Below are 17950 nucleotides of genomic sequence, written 5' to 3' on the forward strand. Positions count from 1 at the left end.
GGGGCTTGTGCAGCTGGGTTGGGCACTGATCAAGCACCAGATACTTGGCTACAGATGCAGTTGCATGTGATGGTCTTGCCTGTCTCCTTAAAAATTTAACTGCAGRATTGCAAGACACAGTGCATAAATTTTTGTTGACATTTAAAGTATAAAATTGATTTTGCCAGCTAATCCTCCCAGCTGAAGCAGCAGCTTTTGTTAGAAGACTGGAAACAAACTAGATAAAAATTGCAATCAGTTAAAACCATCTAAAGTAAAAGAGTTGCTTTGAAACTATTCTTTTTGGCAAAAAAGAGACTAGTTCCCACAGCTATTCAGAGTGAAATCCTCCTGCCCAGAGGTCATTAGAATGTACCTTCATAACATTCAGAACCTTGAGCTTTCTTTTCTTTTTTTTTTTTTTAAAAAAAAAAAAACTAGGCTTTTTCATTTCAATTTTTAATTAATGTTAATATTATAATTTTAATTTTATAACTTGTCTTGCTTTCTCTTCTGCATCAAGGGAATAGGACTGTCTGCTCTACCACCTAATAGAGAAGGAAGGGAAAGGTCTTTTGCATTACTTTCCAAAATATGTCATCAAGCATGGAGCAGCATTACACTCTTATCATGCTTGTGCTCTAAGGGAAATATTTATGTGATCTCAGTGGACTAGTTCTTAAAATGAAGAGTGCTCTGTCAAGAATGCATTAGAGGAAAAAGATGAAAGAAGAAGAAAAACAACAACAAGAAGCTTGCATAGCTTTACAATACTTTATGTGTTTTCTTCTAAGACAATAGTGACCTAAAAAGCATCATATCATAGAAGTTGATATGTTTTACCCAAAATCAGCAAAAGGGATAGTTCCAAGGGTGAGTCTCATAATAATTTTGYCTGTCCAGATTCCCCTGGCCATTCAGACTAAATAAAAATCATCTTTGCTGCCTATCTTTGATCACTGGAAAAACCTTGTTAATCACTTTTTGTAAAGATACCATTTCACTACAGTTGTAATCATACAGCAGTGGCTGACTGTACAATACAGGACTATATGCAGGTGCAGTTTGAACAGCAGTTTTAAGATCTTTGGACATGAAAGGCCCCAGTTCAAAAGCATTATTATTATTATTACTGTAGATTTCTTAAACCAGTTTATTCAGACAGATCATAAAATTGGCAATACTGCAACTCAGACTGATTAGTTTTTAAATACGTGAGTTATCACTCAGTTTATTACCACAAAAATCAATCAGAACCGTACTATAACACAACAGGAATTTTGCTTCAAAATAGAACATAAATAACATTGTATGTGTGTTATAAGATAATGTGGTAAATGCATAGCAGTTCTGATACACTGTCAGAGGATAAACAGCTCACAAACGATACTATCCAATAAGAAATAGTTATTTATGAAYCTTCAGAATCTGAAATATGCCTCACAGAGCAGATAGCTAATCAGAACACTCAACCCACTTTTCCACTCATTTCTCTCTAACAAGCCAAGTCTATCAATCAATAGAACTAAGACTTGCCCAGACCTTCACAATGTCAGGAAATTAAACCAAAGCTTAGATTATAGTCTTAGGGATTATAATAATAGCTGGCTGCAAATGAAACCTCTTATGTTTAAAAGCAAAACAAAACAACCTCTGAACTATTATGGAACAAAATATCAAAGTTCATAATACTTTTAAGGGAAGAAATTCCTCCTCCCCCCTCCCCCCCCCAAAAAAATACACACACACACACATATATATACACACACAATTTCCAAAGAGAGTACATGTTATGCTTCYACTTGCTGGCTACCTGCCTAGATGATCTTGTATATCTCATTTTACTAGGTGGAGTGACAAACTGCAGAGGACCTTCCAGGCAAGACATCAGGGATCTGAATGTTCAATTCCTTAGTGACCTGGAAACTATTTTAAAAKAAAGCTTCCATTTTGTGAAAATTGTACTTTTTTAACATAGTGTTTTATCAAGAAAATTCCCCCACCATTTCTAACTACAATATGCCTGAGTAATGAGCAAGATGAGGCTTTACAGAATTGGGAACAAAGCAGAGACTAGAATGTGACTTACAGAGATTTTCTGCTCTCTTTCTTTCCCAAATATGACCCACTGAGAAAGCAAGCTAAGAAATCACTTCAGATGGAACAACTTACTTATCTTTCCCTATGATTGAGTAATTTTTGAATTACTGAGTGTTCCTGAATCCTCTCACTGCACATGCATAGCAAGAATAATAATTCATCTAAAAATAACTCTGTGGAATCACATTTCTTCTTCTCACCTCTGAAATTTATTTACTTTTAGCGCCCTTACTACAGACTCTCTGACCCTAAAAATCTGTACCTGATTGAAATGCTTACTCCTTTTGGAAGTCTGCAACATTGTGGCCCTCCCTTAGTCATGACCAACATGGTGGACAAGATGCAACTTGCTCTACTCGAGCAATTTTTTCCATCCAACAACACTGCTCAAAGAGAAGTGTCATGCTTTCATGACTTTGTCTGCATGATCCACGCATTCTTGTTTTCATTTTAAAAGAATAGTATTTCCTCCTCTTAAAAGTCCACCAACTTTATTGCCAAAGCGTAGGAAGATCTTAAGATGCTCAGATCATGAGGTATCAGGAGACACTTGTGTTCAAAAAGCTAGTGAACACCACAGGGTGTGTGAGAATAGGTACATTCCCATACCGTGATGAGATGACATGAACCACTACTCCCCTCTTCCTGAGTATTTGCTCCAAAAACACGATTTAATGTTGACATTGACTTTGGGAACGGTAAAAAGCATTTTTTCAAAGAGCTATCTAGCAAATCTCAACAGGCTTTCCTTATTTAACTTTGCTACGTAAATCTAGATGCTTGTATTTCTTGTGTTGGAGCATTTCGCTTGGTTAAGTTAGATGGACACAAAAAGGTCAGATCTTTATAGAAGACTGCCAGGAGAATTTGGAAGTTGTCAACAAGACCCAAAGACAAGGCGAGCCCTTCTGTTTGGGCATACCTCATTCCTCTCAGACAGTCATCTGTCTCCTGAGGCAAAGAGGTGGACAACATATCTCACCTCATGTGGGTAATTAAATCTTTCAGGCAAGTTTGTTGGAGTAATTCTGGTTGTGTCACCATGGATTTTGACAGCTCAGGTCTGTGAACTACTRCAGGAAGTCTCCCATGTTCCCATCTCTGTACCTTCTCAATCACTTATAAATCCCTGGATGTGGCAGACTATTCTGGCTTTTGCAATTGACTGAGGCTTGAAGGGGAAGGAGACATACCTGAAAACTTTCTGCTGGGCTCTTTTAAGTACTGTGGCTTTCTAAAATTATGTTCTTCTTAATCTGTTTTTGATACTTAAGTGACCATCAGCTGCTAAACATCACTCTCTTCTGCCAGATAGGTCACTTCCATTGCCCAGAAGTTACTGTGACTTCAGCTAGAGAGATTAGAGAGGACCCTGCAAAAGAGTCATCAATAGTACTGTCTCCTTCCATGTAAGATTTTTAGGTGAATGTTAGTAATTGCTGTAAGTTGAAAGAGTTTTCCTTTATTTACTGATCCATCACGTGAGAAAGTAGCCAACCCTTCTCTAGATACATTAGTCTGACTCATACAGATTGCCCTGCAATTCAGATTAAACAACTGTCTAGTAAGTCATTACAAAGACACAGATGCTGAATTCACTTGAGTGGCAGAACTCAGGATCACACTAGACTGCTCACTTCTGCCAAGGTCAAAGACACCAGGTTTTTATAATCGCCTCATTGTCTGACCACTTCCCGTTCTAGCCAGTGAAGGTACACTGACTTTACCAGTGAGGGTGTTTGCAAAATCCCTTGCTGGGTGAAACGGACTTGAACACAGGAGCTTGTGTCTTGGAAGGGAGTAATCATCTGACTCACTAATAGACAAGAGGAAAGGAGGCTATCGCGAACCATCCTCGCTGACCATTTTCTGCACAAACTTCTAGCTGCTTCCTGCAGTGGAGATGGCACAAGCCAGAATTCAGATAAAAAAATTCTGGCCATTTTACTTATTTTTGATTACTTTTTCTGAACTTTAGCATCCCTTGATGTTATGTACATGCCCTCTTCCTACCAAAGATACTGTACTTTAATTTATCATAATGCTTTTTGTTTAATTACTCCAATATATTTTCTTCTTTAAATAGTAATCGCTATTTAACATTTCTCTTCTAGTGCACTCAGAAATTGCAGCTTCTAGAGTGCACCAAACCCAGCTGTCAGAACAGGTGTTTTTTAGACTCAGGAAGATGTTTGAGACAAGCAAGTGACAGAATGGCAAAGGCTAAAGACTTCATACTGTCTTAAAGTATGACAGTYCATCATCACTGATGTGCACAGAATAAATGATCACCATGCGGGAAAGCTGGGATGCCTCCTAGAATCATTTCTGCTCATTTGAAAATGTTTAATTTTTAGGAGATGTATTTCCTTCATCRATAAAGGTGAACATCTTAACTAATAAAGAATAAAATTGTTGAACAGAATCAACTTCCAGACTAGTGATGAAAATTAGCCTATGAGCAGAACTGACTTTTAAAACCACAAAACAATCAATACTAGAGAATATAAGTGGGAGGCAGGCTCTGTCATACTAATCTAAAAGATTTCTGAATTGAAGCCTGGAATGTGCTTGCCTTGTTAATTTAAGAAAATGAAATATTAGAGATACTCACTTTGACCAAAATAATTCTTGCTAGCTCTTCACATGGAGGCTTTTCTTCTTCCTTTTTCAAACCCTCCAATTCAAACAAGGTACTGTAGTTTTCCAGCATTTTAGTCATTATCTTGTTGCAGATCTCTTGTTCCTTTATCCCTTCAAATCCTGAAGCCACACTGAAATCGGATGGAACATGAAGCACAGTGTTATAAGTACTTAATAGACAAATGTTCATGCACAAAGTCCTTGTAACATTTCAGTAGCAGATACAGGCTGGCTTGTAGGCACACRAAAAACTCTGTCTGGGAAAGAAGGATTATACCTATGCTGGTTACAATTATTGCAGTTTATCTGCAGTTTCTCCTATTGATATTAAATACTGTATCTGCTAGTCAAACAATCTACTTCACAGAATCAATGTAGAGATCCAGTTGAGACAACTACCAAATGAGACACCACCAACTTCAAAATACACTTATCTAAAAGTTGGGTTCATGATTGCAGTACAGACACCATGACGTGCTTAAAACTCTCCAAACAGTCAAGGGGAAAAGTCAGGTACCTCCAAAAAATGATTCATGATGACCTCAAAGATAAATGAGAAGAATGAGTCAAAAAACAAAACACTACCACAACAACAAAAACTCACAAAAGAAACTAACATGCTGAGCAGGACAGTAAAAGAAAATGCTAAGCAAGATCTCTGCAGCTTAAGGTTACCTCAGGCTGCACGTGTTTCTTCATCCACTTTGTGAGYTGACCCTTCTCTTTAAAGTAAGCTTTTAACTTGCAGGGCTTTTCAAAACACAGAGCAGGAGGCTGCTTTCAGCAGAACACCCTAAAAGATTCATCTGAAGAGAGAGAGATGGCTTCCAACCTCCACTTCCTGGGAGGATTGCCCAACTACTTGGCTGCAGAAGAGGATGAGAAGATGCAACTTCTTGTCTTCTTGAAAGGGGCCCCTGTGCAGCCAGGAATGCTTGTCACAGAGCTTGAAGGTACACACAGAAGAAAAGGCAAGATATTGATTTGGAAAAAGTATTGTGTTCYATTCCTTATACTTCACAACACATTGTCCTCTGGTTAAAAAAAAAAGAAAAAAATGTATATATGTTTGTGTATATATGTACACATACATACACACACACTTTTTCTTTTTGTGTATATACATAAAATATATATATTGTGTGTGTATCACACACAATATATGTATGTATTTATACATACATACGTATGTATGTATTTTTTATGTATACATATACACACAGACACAGATACCTATCTACCTATATATACACACACACATGCATACACCACCCCCCGTCACCAGGACACTTGATTAATTTAAGCATCTATGGAGCATTTTTTTTTTGAATACAGACTTTTCTGCATGTCATGCCCAATACTGACTAAAGTCTTGTTTTAAATGCAAAAGTAGGCTTTCTGGAAAGTATTCAGAGTTTAAAATATTTTTCCAACACAATACAGTTTTTCCAGCAGACCCATTCTCCTCTATATCATCCACCAAGTGGTTGCATGGATGTGARTCCTCTAAAGATTTTACAAAGAATGGTGGAGATAGCAGATCAAGAGGTACAGAAAACATGGGAAAGACTTAAAAAGATGGAACAGGGAGGCAAAAATGAAATGTAAGAAAAAAAATGCAAGTGTTTTTTGGCTAAGACTACAAGGAAAAAAAACAACACAATAAATAGCTCAGATACCACTGAGGGTTTTTTACATGGATGCAACTTGAAAATAAGCCACTGCTTAAAATAAACAATAAAACAAAATTTACAAACAACTGGCTACTGTAAAAGTGCTGTGACTAATGTTTATTGGGGCCACACACACACACGAACAACAAGGCTCTGAAGACAGCTGCTCCCAGAAATCTTCCATCAAAAAATGCCTTCCTGTAAGCTGTACATGCCACTGATTTCTTCCAGTGCTTTGCTTTCTACAGTGCATCTACCTGTCAAGAGGGAAAAGAATCCCACTACAGCAGAGTGCAACTGGTAAACACAAGAAGAAAATCTTTACCGCTGTCATTTCAACACTTAATATACGCTAAGGAGTCCCAGGACCTGAAATAAAAGGATTTTACATTGCAGATGCAMCTCTGCATTGTCCAGTGTAAAACAGGTCAGTCTACCTTAAGTCAACTGATTTCATTAGTGTCAAACCCAGTTTCAGACTAAATACAGCAGAAATAGGACAATTTTTATTGCTGGATATGTGTGTATAATGGGGGGACACTTACATTAGAGAATGTCACGTATTCACTAAAGATGACAGCTGGTCTGAATAAAAGAAAATGTATGAACGCAAGAGATGTGTGTAACCATTCTAACATAAGGAAACTCCTCTTCCCAAGCCAATTGATATRCTGCAGACAGAGTAGGCCTACTGTAGAGCTTCCCTGCTAATTTAGGCAACTCCTGACTAGCAGTTTCCCAATTTATTTCCCTTAAACAGGGCACCACTAAATTGGGTCTGGTGCCCTAAAAATTCTCATTCCTAGAAAAGTGCCTGATAACGTACTAGAGTAATTTCAAGTCAAAATAAAGATTTAAGATAGTTTAAAACAGTTTTAGAGCAGAATCTTGACCTAAACCAGACCTGCTGGCAACTATAGTCTACATGTCACTTAGAGGCAACAATTAACACCAAAAAATGCTTCCTGTTTGAAAAACAGTCCAGACTAGTAAATTGCCGCAAAGCACACAAACATTGCTTTGTTTCTGCACAACTCTGTGCTTTCTTGACATCCTTTCCCCACATTACTTCCTCTGTTAAACCCTATTAAATCAAAGCTGTGAAAAGTTCGGTATCTTATTCTGAACAATCTAATATACATGTTTAGTAACATGTATATGCAGAACTTAAGTAACACAAAAGGCCATCACAGCTCACGGCTTCAGTCTCTTTTTGCCACTCCTCTCTGAACTTCTCATGAGGCAGTCAACAGTAGGGCACCAAGTCACTAAGTAGGGCAGCATGATTTTTATTTTAACAGTGGCATAACACGTATTATCCATTACCATCTCTCTGCTACTTAACCAGATCTAAACATTCTATAAAGTTTCTTTTTTCCTTCTTTTAATTGCTGCAATTAGACCTCCATCATACAGACTATTACACTCTGAGCTAGTCGTGGTGACCTTTTCCTTACAACAAATCTGCAGCTTAGCATGTATTGAGAAGTTTAGATTATGAGTATGCATCACCTTGCGTATTTATACAAGTTAAAACCTATCTGTCACCACACTGCATGATCAACCAGTCTGACTAGATCTTTCTGAAAAKATATTTTAAAAATGAAAATCCTACTTCTTTTTTTTCTCTAAATTGAAAAGTTGTKAAACCTACAAATTACACTTCAGATTACTAGAAAAACCCAACTGGATGAGAAATTTTCTCATTTTCATGATCCACCCTGTTCCTTAGAAATTCTTTTGATGTTCATTTGCAAAGACCTTGTTAAACATTTTAGCAAAAAGAAGTGTTTGTTGTCACAGTTCTTTTATGCCTGATTTATTACTAGTATATTACTTACATACAATAACCTTGCTGCTTACAGAGYTAGAGGCTCAACTTGCTCTGAAAATCCTCAATGGATGGACTTGATCAACTGATAGCCATTTAAATACAAACTACTTCACTATGAGTTAAATACATTTTCTAGAAGGGAGTCATAAACCCGTAATTTCTGCAGTCATTTCTACAGCACAAATGTTGATGGGTGCAGATCTATCTTTGTCTGAGCTGTTAAACGCCCACCAAGTACTTYCTGTGATTTGTCCAAGGTCATGAAACAGGTACGTAGCACAGACAACAACAGAAGCAAAATCTCCAGTGTTCCCTCTTTATATTCTGCCTTTCCCAAAGAGATGCTGAAAATGATTCATACACACAAGATGTAGCTGCTCCACATTTAGCAGTTAAGAAAAAGTGCTTTGTCAAAACTAGATCTTAGCATTAACAATATGCAATGCAGTTAAGCAAGGTCAATAGCAAGGTTGCATTAGTACCAAAAATGTTGCAGCATTTGAAGATTAAAATTATTGGTGAAGCCAATTTCAAGCAGAAGTAGTAGTAATTCTCAAAGCTAAAATACCGCTTGGGAAAAGAATCAAGTTGTTAGCCCTTTATTTCATAGAATTATAGCTAGCAATATTTCACATTTCTGCACTCTGCCCTGCCAGCRTGCCTGGCACCTGGCCCAAGCCATAGTGCTCCAAGACCCTCACGTGCATGTGTTCACTTGTTCTTTGGGGTCTTCCAGATCACTTTAAGCCAAAGAAAYGTAGTATGTCTGTTTTCACAGGGACGCTCAAGAAAGTCTCAAACTCAATTAGTTAAACCACACTGAAGTCCTGTATTGTAACCCTTATTCAGAACTGAAGTGACCTTAAGTCAGTTCAACTCACTCACTGTGAAAGAATTAYTTAAATGAATTCAGCTCAGGATTCCTGTAAAAAAGCTTTAAATCACTAAATGCATAGAAGGTTTATGAAAGATCAGATCTCCAGAATTCACTCAGATGAGTGCAGTTAACACTTCCAAACATGACATTGTTCACTTGAAGGCTCTATCACTGCCTACCACATATGAGAAACTTGCCCAAAGTTGAAATGAGGGCCAGAGGGCTACTGATTCAGTCATCTGTCTGTAGTGAGCTGAACTGAATTAATTCCCCAGGTAGCAGCCGCTGGCGATTTCCATGTGAAATGATCCGTCTCATTATGAATTTCCAGAGGTGTCCTACTCCACCCTGTCTGAGCTGAGAAATGTGTATTACTGTTTCCCCAAGTGGCTTTGCAGAAGTAGATTGTGTGAAATGGCACTGTAATTTTAATGTGCAAAACGYTGAGGGCCCTGTCTTCTCTGATGGCTACTTCAGCTATTTGTACAACACTTTTTATGTAGAAGGATGGCAAACTAAACTTACTAATCCCCTAGGGGATCTCTCAGAAAATGAAAGGACTCAAAGGATAGGAAAAATTGTAAAGGATTTTTGTCTCTGCAGCCCAAGCTTGCATAGCATTTTCATTAGTACCTCAGAGGCCCACAAACTCTTCAGCATGCAGGACTGAAGCTTTTGAAAGCAGAGCTGCAGCATTTTAAGAAATTACAACTCTTAGCTGTCTGCCTCCAGGCAGATGTTACTATGCTTGTAACAGACATAACCTCATGTTACACAACTCAGCTCTGTACTTCAGTCTAGTAAGGTAATGGTTGATGAAGGTGTTTTTTTTTAACAATCTGGACTACAAATTGGTGCAGTTGAGAACACATGCATTCACTTCTGCTGACTGCACCAATATCAGAGGCCAGCAAGCACAGTATGTAGGCAAGCCAATTACAGGCTCTGTGCCATTTACAAACTGTCATCTCACCAGTTTGGATTAAATGCAATGACGTAAGTTGCTGCAGAGATTTTTCTGAAATGTCTAAGCTTCTGAGACACTGGAGTATACCACAAGGCATCTAACTAGTATTTAAAATCAGAGCCAGATTGCTTGCTGTACCAGGAGCCTAAGTCAGCTCAGCAATTCTACTGCTCTACCTGCAGTAGATACAGAGGTAATGCAGAGCAGCTAGAGCAGTACTGCTGCAAAGTCTTTGTTATATAAAGTCTTCATTTTATAGAGGCTTCCTCTTTCTTCAGTCCTTCAGAGTAAGAGCTCTATTTTCCATCAGGARATTGCATTAACGGTAGACAACTTTGTCCCTCCACACTGAGGCAAAGGGCAATCCATTGCCTACCTCCTATGCAAAGTACTTCACTCCCATTACTAAAAAACACRCTTTGTGATTATGCCTGCGCATGGTTTTTGATGCTCAGACGTAATTTTGTTTTGCATAGAGGGCGAGGTCGGCAGTGAACGACAGAATACTATTCGTTATGTTGCTGCATTAACAAGATACAAGCAAATATTTTAATGCTCGTACATTGACATATTCACCATCATCATTCATAAGCAATATCTGAACAGGAGGCTGTGGTATAGTCACAAGGACCAGTTTGGGTTTGCATGTCTCATCTCTGCATGTYCTCTAATTAATGAACTGAAAAAAAAATATGCCCCTCTAAGAAAGGAAGCAAGCAGCATCTAACTTAGGTTTAAGGAACAGGTTCAATACATTACAAGGAAGCTAACTTCAGCTTCCATTTTTTCTCTCTTTAAATAAGTATATTTCTTTCCACTAGCTATAAAAGTCAAGGGAGATAGTCTTATTTGGCAATTAATCTACTCTAAGTCTCAATAAGCAACTTAGCAATCAGTGTTATTCAGAAAGAAAATTTTCAAGGACCAATACAAACCGGACATTTGCTATAAGTAACTAACTTCTCTCTTTTTGCTGGTATCATGCATCTCTCACAGGCAACTGTGATCAAAACTCCCCTTTGTCTCCCATATTATTGTCTCAGATCTTGAATGCTTGCCTGCGGGTCAATTACAGGCAAGAGGAGGACAAAGATGCTAATGACGCACTGCCTCATGGAACGGACTCAAAAGGAACACTCTTGCATGAGAGCATTCTTGCATCTGGAACTAACTCTCCCCACTACTGCTAAAACACCCAGCAGCAGGAACAGTGCATTTTCTTCACCATAGGAAGCAAGGAAGTGGGCCAAAAGAAAGAAGCTAATAAAACTAGTGAATCTGGTAGGAAGTCTCATAAGGCCAACCAAATTCCAAGACCTCCAGGCCAGTTTCTAAATATAGTAGAATGATAAAAACCTCAGAGCCATTGGCATCTTGAGGACAATCTTGGATCACCAGAGGCTAAATCTACATCAACTATGCAGCATCCTCTCTGGAAGTTATACACTACCTGGGTACTGCCCCTGAGTCCTTAATCTCCTCAAAACCTTTTCTCAAAGCCTTCTGTAGAGAAGCATCCATATTTTCTGACAGCCAAGGAAGAAAGTTGTATAAGCCCAAGTCTCCTTGCCTTCATAAACTCTCACCTTCTTTCACTGTGTACTCCTGCTCTGGTGTCAATACAGCAATGTGTTGAAACAGAAACCATTTAGGAGTATTACAAGAGAGAAGGGGAGAGCAACTTACCTCCCATTCAGCTCAAATGATAAACTTAGCCAGAAAGGTAGCTCAGAACCCTAGTTGTTCGAGATGATTAAACAAAGGTAATCAYAGGGTTTTTGTGGTAACTTATAGGGCTATCTGCTCTACAATAYGCTCAGCCAACATGAGATGAAAAGTGAAAACCCTGTCTACTTACTGAAAGCAGTTTGGTCCAAAAACAGTGGCAAGATTGCAAAGATTCATCCTGTTCTCTACATGATGTTCAGCAACTTTCGTCAGGAACCGGCAGAGATACTTCAGCAGGCAATAATGAGCATCAGGCAATTCTTTAAGGAGTTCTTTCAAATTACTTTCCTTCAGCATGTCATTCCTAGTGTCTAAGAAAAACAAGAGGAGAAAAAAAAMCCCAACATATATGTATGTTTTCTACATTGCTACCAGTGTACATACAGAGGYGAGCAAACAGGATCTAAAGTTTAGTTCTATTCTAAGATAAAGAATCCTCCAAGCACCTTAACTTTCCTCAGGGAAAGTGTACTTTTCTCCCAAGGCTCCCCTTAGCTATGTTTGTCAACATTTCATGCTCACCCTTATGTTGCAACGGCTTTTCCAGAGCTGAAGCAGCAGTGGTTACAGCTAACAGCCTTAAATCACATTCATTCCTTTCCAATATACTGCTACATTTGTTGTAACTCCAGCTTTACCAGATCTCCTACTTCCTAGCTTCTTCCAGACGCTGACTTGCTTCCCTAGTCCTGTCTCATACGCTGTTTTTCAACTTCCCATCTCATGAAGATCTCCAGAAAGAATAAACAGTAATAACACATGGAGGCTTCTGAAATGCAGGTATTGCAATATAGTGCTCTAATGTCTTCTGAGAATGTCTTTGGAAGAGCTTTCCTCACTGTGACAACTGCATACCTGACTCCATACTAAACCTTTCACAAGAAGTGTTGCTTAAGGCAAAAGGGTTTTTGAGAGAAGCGTTACACACTATAGGGAGCTAAAATTAGGCATAAAGTTAGCATGTCAGTGTTATTTCCCTATACAGTCTAAGGTTCATAGATCACAGTTTCTACGTAATTTTGTTCTGCTTTTGGAACACAGTTTAAAAAAACTTCAAAATTTTTTGCTTCTCTACTCCACCCCATTAAAAAAAAAAAAAGAATTTTGGACCCATCAAAACATTCAAAACATTATTTTTTTTTAAAATATATTTAAATAAAAAAAATCCAAGTTTTGCGGGAAAAAATCCTTCCCCTTTGCCAAAATAGGATGTCTTAAAGCTTGGAAGTATTTATTTCCTCTCTCTACTAGAATGAAAGCTCTCTAAAAAGCTCCTACCATCACCAAGCTTTGGGGGTTTTGTGTAACTAGGCTTTCAGATAGAAGACTGCTGACATCAAAAGGTTTTCCTCACTGCTCTCTTATAAGCAATATCTATCCACAGGACTGCAGCTGTGCATTTCTGGTTTTTTTTTTCTTTCTTTCTTTTTTTTTTTTAAGCTATCAGTTTTACAGTCTGATGGTTTTAACATTGCAAAACTGTTGTTGGGTAATTGCTTTTTCTCCATAGAGATTGACTTTAAACTTTAACAACAATTCTAGTGGTTTTGGAGAGATGTCTTTGCTCTACAAAGCCAAGGTGAGCTCACATTACATGCCGACTCTCTATGTTCTCTGTAAGGGACTGCCCTATCCCAAAGTAGYTGCTGACTTAGTGTGAGAATACACAACTCCTCTACATACTTAGGGCAATAAGGAATTCTGTGGTTCAGAGGACATTATGATCCTATTTACCCAGCTTTCAGTCAAAAACCAAACCTTGCTCAGGCTTTAAGACTTTTTTTGCTTGTTTTTGATCTTTTTTTCTCTCCTGTCTCCTTACCTGGGGTGTGGGGGGGGGAGGTTTGGGGGGGAAAAAAAAGTCAAAAACAAACTAAAAAAGAGGATACATCTGAAGCAGGTCAGCAACCAGCTACTGTGTCTACTGTAGATGCTGGTACCAGCATGCAGAGTAGAAGTACAGGCAGGGGGAAAACCATGTGCCTGCCCTCTGCATTAGGCACAAATACTTTGAAGAAAATGGCATTTTACATTTCCCCAAAATTTTGGCTTGGAAAAAAAAAACTGTGAATATAGTATGAGATATGTTTGAAGTAAGCTTCAAAAGTTTCATCTTCATTTCTTCTTTTCATTTCCTAGAAAACTTTCAGGGCTGGATTGCATAGTATTCTAGGGGTAGGGCCTCTGACAAGTGGTTAACCATGTAAATTAACAGCTTGGGTAGAAATATCTGGGAGTTACTTCTGAGAATTCAGTCATTAAATTGCAATGATTTCTGTTTTCCAATCAGACATTTTTGTGGCTAATAAAAAAAATTTATCCTACATATAGTTTGGGAAGCAAGCAAGTTTTGTTGTGTATGCTCCTTACTTCATACAATGTAACTTCCGGAATTTCAACTGAAGAATTCATTTTAATCTGTCTTTCTTGGTTCCACAGAGCTAATACAAATTCTTTCATGACAGCAGGTCAAAATTTAAATGCCAGTCAAACTACACAACCAAACATTTTAATTAATTAATTGTATCATTTTMTTCTACAGCCAAGTTACCTCCTCCGGAAGAAAGTAAAATATCCATTAAGCAGATAAGAAAGAGTACTTGCTTACTTATAGCAAGTATTTTTTTTAAAGACAAGAGTTATACAGAAAAAGAATCATGATCTAACTTCTCTGAATCAGCTTGCTAACAGTAATAAATTTACTATTTTTTTGTCTGCAGCAAAGCTTTAGAACTCTTTCAGAAGGCTGTATTAAACTGAATAGCAATAAGGAATTTAATTGGATTTATATCTGAACTGATCAAAATGGACGGGACAGTGTGACTTGATTACTTATTACCTTTTCATGAAACTTGAAGTCAAAAACACAACCAATTTCCATAGAACCAGAACATTAAAATTCACCTCCTAACATACTGCTCTTTAGATAATGAAACGAACTAGCACATACTGTTCTTTAACATTAACTACTCGCAGTTATGATCCAGAAAGTCAAAGTCGTTACTTAGAAAAGAACACTTCTCTACCATCACCATCATCCCATCACGTAATTAGRGAAGGCCCTAGAGAACTATTGCTTCTCTGAGCCCCCCTCTGGGGCATTATGTTGTCAGGTACTTTTCATTTACTGAATGATATCTCAACAATTCAATATTAGCAAGATGCCAATAACGTCCATGAGACATTCTGAACACTGGCTTGCACTCTGACTACAAACAAAGCTATTGGCCTCGTATCATCAGTTGTATTTAAGGAATTGGATGCCCCTGTTCATTATGCATGATCTATTATGTGGTGTGGATCACTACTGAAGACACTTATTGCTGGACACACTTAAATCTTTGTTCCTTACTCAGCATTATATCAATATTAGGTGTATTATGCCTTTATTTCTGGTACTTTTAAGAATAAAGTCAGATATCAAAATATAAGATCTTATATTATCTTAYATAAGACCCTTATTGAAGCACCCACAATCACTGAATAACATGAAGTAGAAAACCCTATTTACTGAGCCCTAAAAATCACTGCCCTGCTAAAAGGGAAACAGAAAACACGGTTGTGTTCTCTCCCCCTTTTCCAGCTGAAAGGCAAGAGAATGAAGTCAAACCTTCCTCCAAACACAATTCTAAAACAAAACAAAAAACAAAACCCTCTCCCTCATTTCTGAATTTTCCAAGTGACACTCCTTTTCTACCGACTTCAGCTTTACTTTTACAATTAGTAATTACGATTCATAGGAAATTTAGAGGAAAGTAATGTGCATACAACATTCACAGAATGGTTGAGGTTGGAAGGGACCTCTGGAGATCACCTAGTCCAACACCTCAAGCAAGGTCACCTAGAGCACATTCACTGCACTCTGTATATTTGTCAGGGCAAATGTACCTTAGTATCCATGACCATATTACTTCAAGAAAAACAGCCTTCTAGCTTACAATGGAGCATGAATACTTGAGTCATGACAACCAATTGCTTGGAGCATTTCTCTTTCATCTGTCCACCCACTAGACAATTTTTCTATTTGATTAGAAGTCAACCACTGAGGATTACTCAGCTGGTACAGAGTATCAGAGACACCTTAGAACACCAGTGCTGCTGATGCCATTATAAAGACGAGTATCAAATGTATCAAAGCCCTAAGCTTACGTACATGCCAAATGTAGGGTACAAGCTGTTCTATGGAAGTCAGGACTACCATGTCTAGTCTTACCTATTCAAGAAGATGAAACAGGGTAGTACTAAGTTAAGCACATGCTTTAGTCTCTGCAGCATCTTGAGATGAGATAAACAAGCTTGTCAATGTAATGGAAGCACCAGAGTGCCAGATTTTCAAAGGCATTCTACTCCAATTCAGGAGCCTATATTTAAGCCAGTTTTCCAAATATGCTTGCATACTAACACACAGTATTTCATTCAGCACACTGAGCTCTTTTGAAAGTCTTGCCCAGTAAGGTAGAAAGGAGGAAAAAGGAATAACAGAAGAATGAAAATTGAGGGAAAGGGAAAGCTGTTCTCAAGACAAAGTTTAAGTATTCACTTTTTTAGTTTGAACCCCTGACAGAAGTCACATTAGAGAGAGAGCACCCCAGCAGAAATCAGCAAAAGAAGCCCTGCTAGATGAATGACAAGGGCGGGCTTGAAACAGGAGATGAGACAGTGTGTTCTGGGCAGAGGAAGGGGGAAATTCTTTTAAAGAAAACAGGCAGCCTCGGGCCATGTCTAGACACCAGCTAGAGGACGGCAGAGCACAGAGCAACTGGCAGCAGGCCAAGGTAGGCAGCAAAAGCAGCATGGCATCTTAGAGCTGAGGTAGGGTCAGGCTATAGCGGGACAGGAGAAGTCAAGGAGATAACAGAAGAGGGCATGCACTTTCACAGTGAAAGAAAAAGATGAAAATTTTAATTAACTAGAAACAGCCACCACAGCAGTATAGGAGGCAGGTCTTCAGACACATTTGCAAATGTGTTTAGTCTCATTTAATTTCAGTATCCACTCAGAGAGCACAGCAAGAGGGACATACACAGTCTATTTTTATACATAATGGGTTTCTGACATGCTACAAACATTATCTAATTCCCCAGTTCAATCTCTTTTCATGCTACTCCTTCCCCCTATATAGCATGCTGTCTGAACATCACTAAGGGTATGGATGCCTGCAGAGAGGTGTGTGTATTTTTTTTGCTCATGTTTCAAATGGTCTGACCCCAAACAACTCCAGCCTGGAAGCACTGAAACTGTATTAGCCTGATGCCATGCCTTAGCTAATTATCTCTGCTGTCAGGTGMGGAAGAGAGGCTCCAGTTCAGTGTCATGCTATCACGTCCACATAGCTTTCAGTTGCCTTCCATACTACCAGCTCAAAAGGGGAACAGAAGACCATGCATCTGTCTGCAGCTATCAGTGCACCCTAAGAAATTAATCTTCAGCGCATAGGCAGCAGGCTGTATATTATAGTCACGACTGCACCCAGAGGGCTGCTGGAGGAATCAAAGCCTTTCTTTCACCCTCTACAGTCTATGGGAAGAGGACTTCAGTTCTCTGTCAGGTAGCGATCTGCTTAAGACATGACCCTGCCCCAGAGGAAAGGGTCCTGTGGAAAACGGAAGTTATTCTCCTAGTTTGGAACTACTCATGATAACACCAAAGTGACAATAAAAGTCAAAGGAAAAACTTAAAATCATGCCACAGTAGCCTTTAGAACCATAGACAATTACCCAATCTGATTTGCTGCACTGTTGCTATTATCATGGTAAAAAGTCCCATTTATTCATTTTCACAGCTACTGTTCAGGCTGAAGCTTGACCTCTAAAATCCTCCAACACAACCTATATTTTTGGTTCTGCCTGCCTATGTAACTCAAACAGCACCAGCTGCCAAGTGTTCCCTAAACTGACCTGTTGATCCAAAACGGAACTCCTCCACCCCCTTCCACCAACTCCCACCTCTCTCCTTCAAACTAGCTAGGCCATTCACTGGCACCTTGCAAAAACTTGCCAGCCACAGCAAGCTGCAAGAGGGAGGAATACATGAGACCAGACTCACATTTAGATCCTGTATACTCCGAAACATAAACTTGCTGGGATGAAACAATGTCAAGAGGCCAAAGCGAACAGGCAGCATTGTGTGTGTGTGTGGAGGGGGGGGGG

General features: G+C 38.7%; 1 protein-coding gene across 7 annotated transcripts in view; it reads right to left on the reverse strand.

The window, feature by feature from the left end:
* The window catches only part of FAM13A (family with sequence similarity 13 member A), a 129979-nt gene that overhangs the window by 102734 nt on the left and 9295 nt on the right, over positions 1-17950 (reverse strand). For all 7 annotated transcript variants that reach the window (XM_085299934.1, XM_085299938.1, XM_085299937.1 and 4 more), the window contains exons 4-5: positions 11932-12112; positions 4694-4853 (exon numbers count right to left, since the gene is read on the reverse strand). In XM_085299934.1, the coding sequence (XP_085156060.1) occupies positions 4694-4853; positions 11932-12112 (341 nt within the window). The remainder of the gene's footprint in view (positions 1-4693; positions 4854-11931; positions 12113-17950) is intronic.

Source organism: Rhea americana, unplaced genomic scaffold (assembly GCF_003343005.1).
Source record: "Rhea americana isolate MKP2758 unplaced genomic scaffold, rheAme1 scaffold_157, whole genome shotgun sequence".
In the NCBI taxonomy this organism is placed as follows: Eukaryota; Metazoa; Chordata; class Aves; order Rheiformes; family Rheidae; genus Rhea; species Rhea americana.